Here is a 17,665-nt window from a genome sequence, read left to right on the forward strand (position 1 = left end):
TTTAAGATCTATTTAGTTAAGCAAGGAATGAGCCCACTGTGAAATGGGCACAAACTCTATGAGCAGAATTGTTTGCTACCCCAGCAGGTAATTGTGAGATGGGCTCCAGCTCTGGAGCTCATACACATAATCAGCTGATACTGAAGCCCAGTCACTGGAGTTATCTGTGCCCCAGAGAAGCTCTGGTGTGTGCAGCACATGGTTCCTATCCATCCATATTATCCAAATTATAGACACCAACACAAAGCAGGTAGCAAAGCAGACAGCCCGTCCTTTACAGATCAGCTTTTACAATCATGAGCCAGTTCAGTTTTATGATGGAGATAGTGGAGCACTGAAGAGGGTGGGGGAAAATCACACCAGAATTGATGGGTTTAACTTCCCTACCAACAGCCTGAAGTGAGAAAATAAAGCCAAACTGGGAGCTGTGTCTGTGCAGCATGTACCTGGCCAAACACTAGGAAGCAAACTACGCAAGATCATGGGATCAGTTAGGTTGGAAAAGACCTTCAAAATCATCATGACTGAACGCCATGAACATCAACTGAGCACCATGTCACCTAGAGCATGGCACTAAGTGCCACATCCAGTCTTTCCTTTAGCATCTCCAGGGATGGTGGTTCCACCACCTCCCTGGGCTGCCTGTTCCAATGTCTAATCACCCCTTCAGTGAAGAAATTCCTCTTACTGTCCAACCTAAACCTTCCCTGGCACAGCCTAAGCCTCTTTTATTACTGATTTGCGGAGGAGCAGAGCCCACCTGGCTGCAACCTCCTGTCTGGGAATTGTAAAGAGATACAGGGTCTTCCCCGGGCCTCCTTTTCCCCGGGGTGAGTCCCTCCAGCTCCTCCTGATCAGACTTGGGCTCCAGACCCTTTCCCAACTCCGCTGCCTTCCTCTCGACTTCCTCCAGCCCCCTTAATGTCTTTCTGGGAAAGACTGGCCCAGAACTGGACACATCACTCGAGGGGCTTCTCACCACTGCAAGGGGAGAGCCACAAGACGCCACACATCCTGTTAAGCTTTCAGCCAAAACAGGGCTTTTACAAGCGGGCATAAGTTTCCAGGCGCCGGGGAGGCCTCGCGATCCCCGCGGCGGGAGCCCTCGATCCCTGATCCCAGGGGCCCTTCCCCGCGGCCGCCAAGGCGCCACCTCCCCGTGGGCCCCGCTTCCCGCGGCGCCTCCGCGTCGTTGTTTGAACCCGAAACGGAAATGGGACCGCGGAGCCGCCGGGAGAGAAACGGAAACAAAACACGGGCCGGGCCGCGCTCACCCGCCGCCGCCACCGTCCGTCCGTCCGTCCGTCCGTCCGCTCGCCCGGCGCACCGACACGTCCCGCCGTCCGTCCGCGTCCGGGAACTCCCCCAGCTCCGGGTGCAGGACCGGCTCCGGGAGCGGGTCCAGGAGCGGGCTGCGCCAGAATCGGGGCGGCGCGCAGGCCCAGCGCGGGGAAACGCGCGACACCGCCGCGCCCCCGCACGAACTACGGCTCCCGGCAGCCCCCGCGGCTCCGGAAGGCCCTGAGCCCCTTTCCCTCAGTTGGAGGCGGCTCTGTACGGGGACGGTGCGTGCTGGGCTCTTCCCGCGGCTCTTCCCGCACTTAGCCAGGTCCCACGGGCGCTAAGCGGGGCCGGGCAGTGTGTGCGGCTGGGGCAGCCCCGGGTGTGCGGGTGCAAGGGGCGGGGGGGGGGGTGTGGTGGTGGCTCCCGGCGCGCACTGCGAGGGCGGCGGGGCCGAGCGGAGGCAGCGGCTCGGCCAAGGTGACTCTGGGGTTGGAAGAGTCTTCTTTTTTTCCTACTTAAACAACGCGAAGAACGGAATTCACGGTTTGTCTGGGTTGTTCTGTCGCGGTTCTGTACCGAGCCGCGGTACCGAACCGGGTCGCGGAGCTGCAGCCGTGGGATCACGGTGCCCTCGGGTTCAGTGGTTGCTGGAATTTCCCCTCCCCCCCATGCTGTTTTAAATAACCTTTGAATACTTCTCTGCTTTAAAGCTCAGCTCCAAAGTACATTTTTCTTTTTTCTTATGCATTTATCTTAACAATATCTTAAAGGACATATTTTAAAAATACTTTTCTGTATTTTAATAGCTCCAAGCTATTTTTTTTCCTGCTTTTTAAATGCATTTATTATATCGCCGAGACTAATTTTTTATTCTTCCTTTCGCGTTTTGTTAATGGTTAAAGTAGTAGTGCCATCATGATTCTGCGGCAGATCTTGCGGCTTTCCTCCCTTTTCCACTCCGCTGTGTCCGTTCACCTGCGCAGGAACATTGGGCTCTCTGCGATTGTCTTCAACAAGGCAAAAGAGCTCGACCCCGTCCAGAAGCTCTTCGTGGACAAGATCAGAGAGTACAACACGAAGAGCAAGTGAGTAAAGGAAATTTTCTTAAGGGGAAAATCTGTTGATTTTGACATAAAAACATCAGACCTGAAGTGTTTGGTACTTCTGTAGGCTGGTCCGTAAATATTTAAGGTGTGTTTTCCTGCAACACTTATCGTTTTGCTATTGGGAAGGGTTGTTCTTGCATATCTAATAGAAGATACCAGTTTTTTTCCCCTTAAAAAAGAAAAAATCTGATGCCATTCTTCTTGGGCAGTTAAGCCACACACTTAAGGCCTCTTGCACACTGCATGAATGTACTGGTATGTTAATTTTTACCCATCTACATGTTCTATAAATAAGGGGGGGGGGAAAGCTAAACAAACCCTTTCTTTTGTTATTTTTTTTTGGCTGGGGAAAACAGTTATCCTGCAGTCTTGTTTCCAGAAGCTGAATGGAAATAGCCTCCAAAGCCAATTAAGAATTAATGGAATTATCAGGATAGTCCATTTACTTAACTGCTTAAGTTAATAAGCAGTTCCTTCAAATGGAATCTTAGTTTCTTGTAATGTTTGGATGAACTGCTGACCAGGAAACGAAAACTATATAGTAATTCTGCGTGATTTATTCTTGGGAAGTATTCCTGGGAAGGAATTAAGATGCTTCTTAGCTCAAGTGATAGAAGATGTGTCTATCCCTACCTACTAACCCATCTGTGTAGGGAGGCAGATATTTGGTGGTTTTACCAATCCTAAGCATGGATCCTGTGCTGGTACAACTGAGTGCTGGCAATCTAAGGAGTTACTATTTTAGTTATCCGATGCTTGAATGCCAAGAAGCTCCTGTTATAGAAGGGATTTTTGCTTCTTTAGTGTTTAAAATGCATTTTCTTGGCAAGAACAGTTAAGCTTTACTAACTGAGATAACTAGTTCAAAGGCAGAAGAGGTGCAAATCAGTTTTGTTAGGAATTCACACCTGGAACAAACAAAACTATAAGCCAGGAGAGCCTCCGTACTCATCAGTGATTTTGCCTCATAAGGCTTGGATTTTCATCCCTGATAATTGGAATTTCTTCACTGACAGCAGAAAACCTTTACCCTGAGAATCTTGTTTGTGTGTAAGGTAAGGAGGCCCTAAGGTGTCATATCTTGAGTTTTGGAAATATTTTAAATTATTTCTTTGACTGGCTGTTAAAAAGGTTTTAATTTATAAATGGGCTTGAAAACGTAGAATTTTCCATGTGAAATAATAGAACTGAGTTGTTAATCACAACTTTTAATGTTTATTAGGCAAGCTGGAGGGCCTGTTGATGCAGGACCTGAGTTTCAAAAAGATATGAATGAATCCCTTGCAAGACTCCAACGGGCATATGGTGAGGGAGATCTCACCAAGTTTCCAGAATTTAAGTTTGAGGGTGAGTTAACAATCTCACTGAATTCTAATTGCAAGTAGAGACACGGGTTTCTTAAATTCCCCTTTAGTTTATATTTGTACCATTAATTTTGTGTAAAATGCCCTCTGGGAATCTTATGCTTTTGCACAGGTTCACATCTGTTTCCATGTGACTCCTATTTTGATTATTTGCCTTTTCTAGCGGGGATGTGGTCTTCATTATACTACAAAACTTGCAGTCAGATCAGGCTATCTTGATTGTCCTTCAGACACCCTAAAGAGAGAGGTCAATTAGAAATAGCCTAGGGATTGTATTTTTCTCATCTTGCCAAAAAGATCAGCAGAATATAATGTGAATATCAGTTAGTCTTAACATCATCCAAACTGTGACTTTTTTGATTTTGTAAGCTCCTCTGGAAAGCCACTGATTTCAGAAAATTAACATAGGACTTAACTTCCTTACTTATGAGTATTTTGTGGCTAAATTACATTAAACCTTTTTCCTCAGCTATTTGGATATGATTTCTGTTTAACTGCTCTAAGTTTGTTTTAGCGTGGAAGGGAAAGGGCAGACAGCATGAAGCTTGGTGGGTATCTGGCAGCCAGCCAAGGCCTAGCAACCATAGTCAGCAACTTGTAGTTCTGATCAGACTGTCTGGGAATTCCAGACTTGGAACACACCTGAAAATATTTTGGATTTTGGTAGTATTTCAGTTGGGTAAAGTTGGTGTGAGGTTGTTACTGGTAGAGATAAAACAAGACTACCTGTAAAGTAGGATCTGTGGTTTTTCTGTTTTATTTTTCCACAATTTTAGGGATGTAGTTTCTCTACATTCAATTTTATTTTTGTGTCATATGTGAAACTATGCATATTAAAATTTTACTTGTTTTTGTAAGGAAAAAGAATTTGTGTGACCATAGGAACAGAGCAAAATACAGACACAACATGACTTTGTTCTTTTGCCACTATTGCCTATTCTTGATCTAATTTCAATTAGGTTTCAAATTATACTTAATATGAGTAATTATATGAGTAGGAACATCAATTTTTTTTACCTTAGGGATGCTTACTATAAGCTGACCCTTGCCTCCCAGACTTTGTATTGAAGACAGCAGGCATTAGGAGCCCAAGTGCCCAAAGCCCTAACCTTGGTGAGCCTGTACCTTTCACATCAAGAATTCCTTGGTCAGTGTTTGCACGTGGAGAGTATCTTGCTGAGTTGAGTTGAAATAGTGTGCTCCTCTCTGTTAATATACTCTGATGGTACACTAATGAAAGGGAGAGAAGAGAGATTACTTGTTCAAATACTTGTCCAGTAATGTTCTGGTTGACCTCTTCAGTTTCTCTGCTGTCTTCTCCCCTATCCCAGGTGTCACTAAAAGCTGTTCAGGCAGAATATTACTGAGGCTTAGCCTTTATACATAACTCCTTCAAGGTGAAAAAGACCTGTCTCCAGCCTACTTATTGTTTACTGCTGCCCACATTTAATCAGTCAGGAGGGGGCATAGACTGCAATGTACTGCTTTAGCTTGCCAATGTAATAGTTAGTTTTCTTTGAATTGCAAATTAATTGTGTTGTTTGAAGATGGAATAAAAAAAGACTAATAGGAATTTTCTCTCTCCCATTCCTTCTGTAGAGCCCAAGTTTGAGGAGACTCCAAAGTGATCTCTGCAGCTTGTACACCAAACAGCAATGTACAGCCATGGAGTTGTTGAACATGGCACCGGTTGTAATTTAATAAATGTAGTACTTCAGTTTGATTTCAGTGGTGTGAAGAAGCTCTTAATTGCATGGTGAGTGTAGCTAGCTGTGATCATCAGCTCTTACATGACAGAGGCAGCTGAGTAGTGCTGCTCAGTGTTAACTGCAAAACTCCTTTGTGTGCTATGTTTTAATGCTTAGCTATTATAACACTTGTAATGATACACCAGGAAGGAACTATTTGTTCTGGTGAGTTTATCAAAAAAGCTTCTGCAGAAAAAAAATCTCCATGAACCTTAAGTCTGTAGCAAAGCCCTACGATAGTGTTGGAGGTGCACAGTCAAAAGCATAGGCACAAAAGCCCTAATTCTACACTGCATCAATGAACACAAAAGTGATGAAGGTAATCTTCCAGAAGAAAAGGAAATCTGCTAAAGAGGTTGTAAGGTGTGAATTTCTGCAACTGAACTATTGACACAAACACTTCTTCTAGCTTCTGAGGAGCTATTTATTTATAATAATTATATCTGAGAAACTACATAAACACTTTGACAGAGTCTTCATACTACAGTTTGAATTGTATTGACATGATTTTTCTTCAGAATGAAACTACATACACAGTCTACAGAGAGAGAGACTTCCACATTAAACACTAAAACACTGCTTGAGCTTTTATTACAGGAAGATTTATTTTGTCAGCATAGAGAGTTTACTGCTACATGCTTGAAATTGTATCAGATTTGCCAAAGTCATCTCTTAAGTCCTAGTACATTAGAATTGCAGAGAAATTGAGCTCTTGACAATGGTTGAGACACAAGTAGTGAGATCATCTATGAAAGTTATTTGAATAGATTGTTCCAAGCTGCAAGAATGAATCTTGTATTGCTGCATGTACATATGAACATAATGAGAAGCTTTCACACAGAACTAAATTGAATATACAAGTTAATTTAAGTTTATTTGGGGGTTGTTTTTTTTTTTGACATACCATCACAGCTAGGTTGACTAAATATTGGTGGTTTTTATTTTCAGCATGTAAGACATGGAAACAATATTTACAGAGCAGAGGCCAAAAGATCCCTTGATGTCGTGGTTTTAACCCCAGCCACCAACTAAGCATCCTATAGCCTCTGGCTCACTCCCTGTCCCTTCCCCCTACTGTAGGGAAGGGAATTAGAAACAAAATTCATGGGTTGAGATAAAGCACTTAAATAGCTGAACCAAAGTAATAATATGGGAAAAAGAGAGAAAGAGAAAACCTGAGAAGCACAAGTGATGCAGAGCACAAGTGCTCATCACCACTCGCCTGTTCGCCAGCAGCAAATGGCCCCTCCCAGCTAACTTCCCCCCAGTTTAAATACTGGGCATGATGTTATATCCCTTTGCCCAGTTCAGGTCAGGGTCCTGGCCCTGATCCCTTGTGGCTGGAGCACCTTCTCACTGGCAGAGCATCAGACACTGAAAAGTCTTTGAGTCAGGGTAAGTACTGCTGAGCAACAACTGAAACATTATTGTGTTATTGACCTTATTCTAATATTAATTAAAAAAAACAGCTCTGTATCAGCTACTAGGAAGAAAATTAATTCCCAGCTGAAACTAGAAAATATCAGCTGCTTACTCAATACCATTTATGTCATGCCAGATCCCACACTTCCCAATATACCAGCACCTTTCCTGTCTTTTTATAGATGCACACACAGATACCATTTCCTTAATCTGTAGACAATCCCTGTAGAAGTCTATTGAATTCATTCAGTCCATGGCTTTTGGCTTATACAGTTGTGACTTGTGAGTGTCATGAACAGTCTTTCAGGGCAGGGAAGAGGGTGTCTGGTGTTGGATTGGTGCACGTTGAAGCCAGTTCTGATTCTGTCACTGCTCTGCTTGTCCAGTTACAACAGAGTTCATTCTTAATACAGCAGTTGAAGGGGAGCTGGGTTCACATCCTGAAAGCTGGAGGGGTGGAGACAGGCACCGTGAGGTGCCCAGTGCAATTGTGGACATGCAGCTGACGTAGAAGTGCTAATACACAGCATTTCACAGCAATTAACATCAGGCAATGCACTGGCTATTCAATGAAATCAATGCACAAACCAGACTTGCCCATCCTTCCATCTTAACAAGTATGCCCAAGTCCTTGAGCAAAAACAATCCCACAGATGAGTTTGCCTTTGCCCAAGGCAGGAACAACCCAGACTGTCTTCTGCAGCACAGTTTTCACGTGCGCTACAGGAACTTTATTCTCTTCCACATTAAAAGTTTTGATTGGGGAGGGCCAGCCCATTTGGCAGATCTAGTGCTGACTCACCAGGTGGCCTTTGCCAATGTGCATCCCAATGTTTGAAGGTTGCCCCTGGCCATTGCTTTCAATGTAGTTTAACAGTCCATTGGATCATGTGGTTTTCTCAGCTGGTTTATGATACAATATACCCACTAAATGCCATGTTCCTTGGCCATGTGGCTGCATCTGTGAGTTTTCCAAGTATTTCTAGTTTATTCTGTTGAAGAGGTGTTGCTTGGGGCCCCATGTGAAATCATTCTTCTGAATCACTTGATAAAGAGGGCTTACAATCAGACTAGTTCGGAATATGCATTTTTAAAAAACCCACATCTAAGCTTACATTTTGAAGAAATGGATTAGAATTTCTTCCCATAGGATCAGGAGTAAATTTGGCCCTTCCACTCTGCCTGGGAAACCATCCACTGGAGATGGGAGTAGCAGCTTTCCTGGAAGAACCCCCATCTGGGATTGTTTTCCTTACAATTCATGTCTCTAGGGTCATGGTAGGTCTCCCATCCCAATTCTTCATGCCTCCTCTGTGGTCTCTTAGCTAAACCCGCAGGGTATCCCTTCTATAGAACCTTCTATATCCTCCCTCTTGGGCCAATGCTTACTGTCATTAGCATGGGTCTGTAGAGGTGAGGAACAGAATATAACCTCTTTGAACTGCTGAATCTCCTGGAACAGTTTATCTGATAGTTTCTTCACAGATGAGAGAGGAAGAGAGGTCGTCTTCATATTCCCAGAGATGGCAAGCCACCGTATCCACAGATGGTGGTGTGATGTCTTTTCAGATTAACATTGCTATTGGTTTGGTGTGTACTCTTGGTACTCTCTACAAACTTCCACCACAAAGGAATTGGTCTGGATCTGTAGGGAACCTTGTATTGTCCAGGTCAAAATAAATCTCTAGCATGGCTAATTCCCTCAAGTATTGGATATCTTTCCACTTGCATGGTGACATGTAATATCATTCTTGTAAGGATACCTTTCCTTCAGGCTTGACAGAAGTCGCTTCCAGAGGCTGGGGACTTGTGTCTCTCTTGCAATCACCTTGTCAATGCTTGCTTTCTTAGAAAGTGATTCCCTCCCTCTAATTCCAACCTGTTAGTCCCATTATCCCAGCATTGGAACAGCTAGGTGGTAGTATGCTCATCAGCACAACAGCTGAAATATTTATGTATATGCTGCAGCTCACTCAGGAGTAAGGATTGAGTGGTTGTCTCTTCTTGGCCTGTTACTGAAGTCCGTGTAGGTACAGTACATGTCAGTGGGGTTTCGGTTGCCACGGATCATTTCCTAACCCTAAAGAAGGCCTGAACCATATGCAAAAACACACTGATTGTTACCAAAAGGACCAGGTTGGTTTCAAGGGTAGTCATAGGATATGCAAAGTCTTTAAAATTCTCAAATGCTATTGTAATCATCCTGGAGGGGAAGGAAGGTGTTTTTCCCATGGGTTGGCTCTCTGAGGGTAAAAAGCAGTAGATGTAACTGTGGATAGTTTCCAGCAGATGGCTCCCAAAGGACAGAGGGGATACACACCAGACAGGCTCATGACCAGCCATTCTATCATTTCACAAGCCAGTACAACATAGAACAACACAGTGATAACCTTAGCCCAGGCCTAGAGCAAATGAATCAATATGATGACCAGCAACTATTAAACCTATACAATGAAGGCTTATAACAAACTTGTTTTAACATGCTCTAGTCAGATCTGGTTTTATCTCAACCTTTTGAGTCCCACATTGGGTGCCTAAAAACTGCCAGCAGCTCAGTCAGCAGCTCAGCCCCATGCGGCTGCTTGCTCACTGTCCCCACTCCAGCCCAGTGGGAGAACTGGGGAAAAAAAAGTAAAACTGGTGAGTTGAGAAAACAACAGTTTAATAATTGAAACAAAGTAAAATAAGATACTACTAATACTACTCATAATAAAAACAACAATAATAGGAATTGTAGTGAAAAGGAGAGAGAGGAATAAAGCCCAAGAAAGGCAAGTGATGCACAACAGTTTCTCACCACCCAATGACTGATGACCAGCCTGTCCCCCAGCAGCAGTTGGCTCCTCCTGGCCAACTTCCCCAGTTTAAATACTGGGAGTGATGTTCTGGCGTGGAAGCAGTCACCAAGCACCAAGCCTGTTTAAGTTCCAGAAGTGTTTGGACAATGTGACAGGCACATGGTTGTGATTCTTGGGTGTCCTGTGCAGGGCCAGGAGCTGGACTTCATGATCCTGACGGGTCCCTTCCAACTCAGCTTATTTGATGATTCTGGGATTCTGTGCATATCCCTTTGGACAACTCAAATCAGCTGTTCCAGCTGTGCCCTGTCCCTGCTCCTTTTGCACCTCCTCACTGGAAGACCATGGGAATCTGAGGACTTCTTGACTTGGAGTAAGCACTACTCAGCAGCAACTAAAACATCAGTGTGTTATCAACTTTATTCTCATATTAAATCCAAAACACAGCTACTATGAAGAAAATTATCCCAGCTGAAACCAGGACATTGATACTTTTGTATAACAAGTAGTAATTTGATGTCCCTCACAGAGGCTGAAATCTTCTAAATAACAAAGGACTTTGTATGCTTGAAATCCTAAATGAAGCAAACAAGGTTACAATAAATAATAGTTCAAAGATTTTAACCAGGTTATTAGTGTACATTTCAGAAGAAACTAAGGCACTGAGCTTGACGAGAAATGTGTCTGATGTACTCTTAGTAAATATTCTTTTCTGAGATGGGAGGTCTACAAAATGCACTCCACAGAAGTAGCAACCTATTCATAAATACAGGTATCAAACAGCTCTGTTCAGAGCATCTGATTTTTAAGTGCATTAACAATGATAAACAGATACCATAGCTCTTCAGAGCTTTATCTTTCTCACTCAGAGCAAACAGTTGGTTTCAGGAAGTTTCTTATATACATACTAGGTCAAGGATTAAGCTTATGCAATTTAGTATGTTCTGTTTTGATTAAGAAAATGGGTGGTGTTCAGGGATCTTTTAAGGTTACATCAGTATTACTCATGCTACTTTAACTCCTCTTGTTCTTAAACTCTAGATAGTGATATTAAGTCACTCCTAGTTGAAATTTTACTTAGAACTCTATTCCTTTTGCACCAATCTGAAAAGCTGGAACGATGTAGATGTAGTTAAAGCCCTTTGAGCCAACTCAGGGAAGGGGAGGTGGAAGTAGTAAATTCAGCTTCCATATTTAGTCAAGTCTTTTGACCCACATTATTATTAGAAGAGTTAGGGCCCAGTCTTTCTCTTACTGCTGTCTTGGACTGTGTCTCAGTTAGTTATTCAGTATGTACAAGAAGATGCAAAGTATGGAGCAAAGTGCTGCAGCCTGCATTGCACTAAGACCGTGCAATAGGAAGCTGTAAATGCAGATAAAGTGTTGCCAGGTATGGGCACAGCAGGAGTGAGGAGTTTGTGTACATGTGGAAAGACATTACAGATCTAAGGAATTTTGAAGATATCTAAAACTTTTAAAAGATACTAGTGAACAAAAAAGACTTGCCTTTTCACTTGTAGATTGATAGTTTGTCTTCTTTCTGTTAACAAAGCAAGAAAGGAAGACAGGTTAAAAAGTGACTTTTCTGGTGTTGGGTTTACTCCTTTGGGAGCCTTATAAATGAATGCATTTTTCCAGATTTCCAGCAATCCTCAGGAATTTTTCCCCTACTCTTAGAAAAACTGACTATAACAAATCCATTGAATGGTTTTAGATATCAGTCATCTCATAAACCATGGCCAAACAGCTTCTCTAGCTTGTCTTTCCAAGTCTTCCAGTTACACTTTTTGCCTATACCTCATGGCCAGAACTAAAATAGCTTGGGGAATTCTGACTTGCTACTAAGAAATTTGAGTGAAATAAATCCATATCAAAGGAATAGACCAGGCACTGTCAGAAAGTTTCTACCAGTTATATTTTTACAATACACTTCCTGAAATAACTTGAAGATATGCATATGAAAGCAGTTCAATTTGGTTCTGATTGTCTTTTGTCAAGTTTGAAGAGGAGACATATGAATAGCTGAGTTAGAAGTGTAAGCTGTAACTATGTAAAAAGACATATCTCTATGTATTTACCACAGTAATGTAATGATTCACTTTCTGACCAGCACACTGGTTTCTATTAAGGAAACCAGCTAGTGTGTAGGATCAGGTATATCTCAGTGTCAAGAAAGCTATTGCACAAAAATCACATTAGAAAGGCTGTAAAAATCATGTAAATGAGGTTTGCAGTGATTTATGTACTGCTTGCATACTTACTGGGAAGAACTTTCCTCTGAAATAGAAAGGAAAAAAAAAGAATTAGCACAAGAACAGTTTTCTAAGCTGTTTTAAAGTTCTTTGAAATAGTTATTCCTATAATATTCAGCTCTTCAGTTTCTAGAAGGAGTTTCTGAACCAAATGTCTCTTTTTGGTGTAGTGAGTTTAGGCAGAAGAAAGATTAGGTTTCAAGGGTAAATGAAGCTCCAAGTGAACTCTAACGAGCAGCTCTGTAGCCTCTGGTAATTTCAGGCAGCTGACCTTTTCAGATCCCAATGTTTAGCATCTATTGTTGCTGTGCTCAAGCCTATAGGTACCAATGTAAAGGCTACAGAGAGGGTTGCTGGATGTCAAGCTTTATGCAGCAATCCCTAAAAGCAAACTTTTTCCATGACCCAGAGGAAGAAGACAGTTAATTTAGTTTCCCTTTCATCAGAACTTAGTTGGTCAGGCACTGTTGACTAAAGCAGGTTTAATTTTCTTTTGCCTTTCTTAGACACTCCTTATCAAAACTAGGATGGAGAGGTTCCAAGAACCAGAGTCAGGCTCATTGCTTTCCCTAGGTTGTTGTTTGGTAGCCTTAAGCAACTGCACAAACATCTCCATGTCATTTGCAAAGTACCTTTTGCAGCTGATGTTGGCAGAATAAAAATGTCTGCAAAAAATATTGCTGTTTTAATGCTCTCCAGCTTTAGTACCATGGAGTTAGACCCTTCATGGAAGGGAGGGCATCATCAGAATCATAAAATCATGGAACGGTTTAGGTAGGAAGGGACCTTAAAGATCATCTGGTTCCAACTCCCTGCCATAAGCAGGGACACCTTTCACTAGATCTGGTTCCTCAGGACTCCCTCCAACCTGTCCTTGAACACTTCTAGGGATGGGGTTACCCACAGCTTCTCTAGGCAAGAGACAGTGTCATGGAAACACTGCTAAATAAAGACATTTTTTGACTCAAGGAAGGAGTGATTTTATTCTACTTACTTGCAAAGTAGCCCTTTTTTTGGGCATAGAATACTCCAAGGCCGCACAGTACCATCACCAGAGCCACAATTACTACAGCCACAATGATACCGCTTACATTAAGGTCATCTGTAATTATAAAGCAGAAGTTCTATGTTCTAAATTGTAAAAATTTCCACTGGCTGGATTTTTCCCTAATTACCACAGGCATTTTTGTATCTATAGGTGGGCTTTGGCCCAAGATGCATAAGTTAATTAGTAACAGTTAGATGTATTTAAGCAGTAAAAAAGCGCTAATGTGCCACAGCCACTTCAAGAGAAGTGCTTGGTACATATCAGCTGCTTAGTTTGGGTCAAAAGTAAGAAAAGAATAAGAAGGACCAAGGGATACATATTCCTTATCATATCTACCCCAGATAAGTATTACCCAAGTCATATGTCTCTGAGGAAAAACATCTCGACATTTTTGTAAATGTTAAGCAAGTTTTTTCATAGTTAATTTGCTTAACACAACTGAAACAGCTGATGGCAATTGAGTTCCACTTCTAAAGAACTCTTCAAGTGGGTTTTTTTAAACGCAGTGATTTTAAAATTTTTAAATAGCAACGCTTTAAAAATACAACACAATAAAGCTGAGTTGCCTGAAGTTAAACTCTACACCAGGCTACTGAAACATCTGGCCTTTTCATTTTGAAGGCTTGACTTTAACCATGACAAAGACCACACCCATATCCTGATACACTCACTAAGAGCTTCAGACTATCATTCATTTTAGGAAAACCAAAATTATCAAGAAGCAGAAACATTTTCATAGGTTTTTGTTATGTTTCCAATTATTTGGATCCCAACTTTAAGCATTTTTTAATATATGGTTGAGATTTTTACCCCAAAACCTACCAAATTTTTGTACAATTTAGGCTGACAGCAATTTAGGACTTAGTGCATATTTTCACAAAGTGATTCTATCTCAGTAGCTTGAGGAACATTTGCTCATAATCCACCAAGAATGCATTAAAACCCATGACACAGTGATTTTCAGCTAAGTTCCATGAAAGCACCATATGGAACTTTGCAGTTCCATGTGCTGCTTTACGGAACACTTGGAGAGGATCTTCCCTGCAGTAGTTACTAGGATTTGTTACCATTTTTTTTGGTATGATATCTGCAAGAATCAGTTGTGTATTTTGCAAAAAAAAACCCTCACACATTTTGGGTTATTACAGACTGTTACATTAAGATTTCCCATGAATGAATCCCAAAAGGGAGGCTTTATGTGAAGAAAACATCCCAGTGGACTGGCACACTCTTCTGTAAGCCTTCCACAAAAGCATTTGGAAATATTAAAGTTCTCATATGGCTCATATGGCTGATGCTTTTCTGTGAATTCAGTGTTTAGCAATCTAAAAGCTAATTCCTGTGATAAGGAACTTATTATTTCTCCTCCCCCCAAATGCCACAATCAAATAAAAATATTTAATTCAATCTGGTCTTAGATTCTTAGTTATACCATGCAATTACATAAATCCTACTGCAAGACTGTCTTCCACTATTATTTTCTTTAACACATACCAACTTGCATTCGCTTCACTGAGCATTTTTGAGATAATCCAATCCCATTGGAGGCTTCACAGAAATACTCTCCAGTGTCATTCTTTGTAACTGTATTAAACAGCTGTTAAGAAAGAGTCCAAAAACATTATCAGAACAGGGGAAAAACATTCTGTAGGATGGAAATTTTGACATGTCAATGTAGATTTGTTTGTTTTAAACAAACGAAACCCAAAAAACCCTGAAGGCAAGTAAGAAATTCTGGTCCATTTCAACTTTGTAACAGCTCTCTAGTCACATTCCCTGGTCCTTCAACTTCTGCTTGTTGCCTAAGAAGTTCCTTTAGATGGACATTTAACTCAGTGGAGTATATCTACAAGGAAATTAATTTTTAGTGGACCAGAAATTTCCAATAATATCCACGTTTTTAGATATGGTCTAATTTCAGAATAGCTGAAATCAAACAGTTTCTTCATTTTATCAAAACAACAACCCCATTAACTGATCCTTCAAAAAACTTGACACATACTGCTTATGATGCATTGTTAACTGAAATTTTTCACAAGTAAAGAGTTTGGGTGGTTCTCAACCCTCCAAAAATGCACTTTGTCTTCTTCCAACAGAGAAATACTAAATGATACTATTTATCAAATACTACTACTGTAAAAATGAAATGAAAATGAGAGTGTAGCAGGAGGACATCTCCCCCTACTACAGAAGAGCTTATCTGTTACTTGTTAGTTGGTGCAATAACTCAGAGCATCTTGCTCTCACATGAGCCTCACAGGAGCCTTGGTGAAGTAACTCAATCAGGACAGTTTATCTTGTAGTGAATTATTTCATCGCCATGGGATTGATGCTTTCAGCTGACAGTGAACATCTTGCTGTGGAAGCAGATATGGAAAGACAAGCTGGAATTTCTGACTGACAGACACTTCATTTTACAAATTATAAAAGCTACACCATATTTTCACAAAGCTGAAATCTTTTGCACATTCCCTGGAAATGTGTGGGGTCTCCCCCCAAAGTCAGGAGCCCACTTTGTGTTTTCTCTCCTGGGGGCTGAGTGTAAGGACTCTGTGTAGGCTATGAGTAATTCCGTGGTAAGTTACACTGACTCCTAACCTACACTATTTCCTTGCTAGCTGTAATATAGGTACCTTAATGTCATGCACTGTTTTATGTAATCTACTAGTAGTTCTTTTATTTTACACTGTGTAATAAATAACTGTTTAAGGCCTCTTGTCTGTTACTTTCTGCAAATTCAATAAGTAACTCATTTTATAATAGACCTAACTGTCCACTCTTAAGGACTTGTGAGCCAGAGCGATTTAGGTGCAGGTCACCTAAGTAGAGCTGCTGCAAAAAATCTAAGCCTAAGGCAGGGCTTTTCTAAAGCTCTCACTTGATCTGTAACAAAGAGATGGATAGAAACTGACCTCATGTAAATTCCAGTATTTCTAGTGTTTTAATTGTTAGACTTTTTAACTGTTTCTTTTTAATGTATGCCATACTTTGATATTTTCAGAAGTGATTAGTAAGTTTTAGTAGTCCACCCATTCCATGATGAGCATTCAGAATATCTGAATGCTTAGTCATACTTCAGTTTTCATGTTTGATTTTGCACAAGAGTAGTGTTCCTAGAGCAACTCTTTACTTCTGAAAAATCTCAGCTCCCTAAGTAGCATCAAGTTCTTTTGAAGGATCAGCTAATGGGGGAAGAATGAGAGAGACAGCCAGCTCTGAAGGAAAATAAAACCCCACACCACAACCCACAAAATAAACTACAACTAAAATGAAGAACTAAGCTTACTTACAGTCCCAACTCATTCCCCGTGACTTCACAGGTCCTGGATGGGAACTTGTAAATGGCACTGGATTGCAGAGATTCTGTACTGCCCTGAGTGCTGCACTCCCCTTGAAGTGTATGAAGCTACTGTTCCAAATTTTAAGGTTCTGTCAACTATATCTATTGCCATACCAAAACCTCATTCTCACCTGGCACTAGTTTACCAGCTGACAAGGTAAAATTTGTCATGTATTTCTAGATTCTCAGTTATCACTACTGCAGCCTTGCACCTCACCCACTTTGTGTGTATCATTCAATGTCTATGGCTTGTCACTGGTTTGAGGCAGAACCACCTTCTACATCTCAGCACATTTCAGCATGACATTTACCTCCAACAAAGACCTTGTGAAGTTTTGGATTTAGACCCCCTGTGCATCATTTTACTGAACAGTAAATTTGGTCTCCTTGATAGCTGTCTATGACAGAGTTGGTTATTACACTTACCAGAGTGCCAGACTTTTTATTCATGGTGTAAGTTATGTTTGCTGCTCTAGCACTGCCTGTTGCTGTCTTCTCCAGCAAGGCAACACCATTCTTGTACCACTGGTACTCAGATGGAGGGGAGCCCTCAGTTTCCTTACAACTCATCTGCACGACCGTTCCTGTCATTGCGGAGCTGGGTACCTCACACACTGGAGTAGTCGGAGCAACTGGACAGTGAAATTGAACTTGTTACACATGTACTTATACTGTCCACATCTGTCAGAGTCTGAAATAGTTCATGCCTCAAACATTGATATAAAGTTTTGCCCATTATAACAATGTATAAAGAAGCTACAACCAAAGAAGCCTCCCTGAAGAAACCTGACTGGGACTTTGGACTGAAAGTCAAAGTGCTGAGATTAAATAAAGTGAAAACTCATTCTTCAATCACCTGAAACAAGCAAGTGAACAAGGAAAAGAATGTGAGCCATACCCAGCAGCCGTGCTAAGAATCATCTCAGGCTTGCTTTGGGTGAGGGAGGCCTTAGCCTGTCACTGATGGTGGAGACAGGAATGTGACATTTGGAACACAGCAAGGTTCATGCAGCAACAGCCAGAGTTTATTGATGTGTGCCCTCTTTGTGAGGGCTTTGAATTTCCTGTTCTTACAGATGTTAGTGGTCAAAGGTCTTAACTCTGCCCAGCTCATTGGCCAATGATACGGGTGCATTCCTGGTTCAGAGGGATTGGCTGGGGTACCCTTGTTTGAACTTGAATTCAGCCTATCAACTTAAAACCTGGACCCTTATTTACTCCTTATTGTCTAACAAGCTAGGCTGGTTGAGTTGGTATCTGCTATGGCCTAATTACCTGTGCAGCCATAGACCAGCTATAGCTG

The 17,665-nt window shown here is 41.7% G+C and overlaps 2 protein-coding genes across 8 annotated transcripts in view; one reads left to right on the top strand and one right to left on the bottom strand.

The window, feature by feature from the left end:
• The first annotated feature begins 1,457 nt into the window (after positions 1-1,457).
• On the top strand, positions 1,458-5,477 carry ATP5PF (ATP synthase peripheral stalk subunit F6). 7 transcript variants are annotated; one of them, XM_036394470.2, is made up of 4 exons: positions 1,458-1,565; positions 2,190-2,369; positions 3,613-3,737; positions 5,354-5,477. In XM_036394470.2, the coding sequence occupies exons 2-4, from the start codon at positions 2,200-2,202 to the stop codon at positions 5,380-5,382; spliced, it is 324 nt and encodes a 107-aa protein (XP_036250363.1). In that variant the 5' UTR covers positions 1,458-1,565; positions 2,190-2,199; the 3' UTR covers positions 5,383-5,477. The 7 variants fall into 7 exon arrangements, with proteins under 7 accessions (XP_036250363.1, XP_036250415.1, XP_036250382.1 ...); XM_036394522.2 differs by having other exon boundaries at positions 1,478-1,565; positions 2,187-2,369; XM_036394489.2 differs by having other exon boundaries at positions 1,531-1,609.
• A 605-nt stretch (positions 5,478-6,082) lies between these two features.
• Positions 6,083-17,665, bottom strand: part of JAM2 (junctional adhesion molecule 2) — a 40,683-nt gene continuing 29,100 nt past the window's right edge. Inside the window, exons 5-10 of the mRNA XM_036394457.2 lie at positions 16,789-16,994; positions 14,517-14,619; positions 12,969-13,076; positions 11,984-11,999; positions 11,229-11,262; positions 6,083-10,297 (exon numbers count right to left, since the gene is read on the bottom strand). Coding sequence (XP_036250350.1) covers positions 10,265-10,297; positions 11,229-11,262; positions 11,984-11,999; positions 12,969-13,076; positions 14,517-14,619; positions 16,789-16,994 — 500 coding nt within the window. The 3' untranslated portion in view covers positions 6,083-10,264. The remainder of the gene's footprint in view (positions 10,298-11,228; positions 11,263-11,983; positions 12,000-12,968; positions 13,077-14,516; positions 14,620-16,788; positions 16,995-17,665) is intronic.

This window comes from Molothrus ater, chromosome 2 (genome assembly GCF_012460135.2).
Source record: "Molothrus ater isolate BHLD 08-10-18 breed brown headed cowbird chromosome 2, BPBGC_Mater_1.1, whole genome shotgun sequence".
NCBI classification, from domain to species: Eukaryota; Metazoa; Chordata; class Aves; order Passeriformes; family Icteridae; genus Molothrus; species Molothrus ater.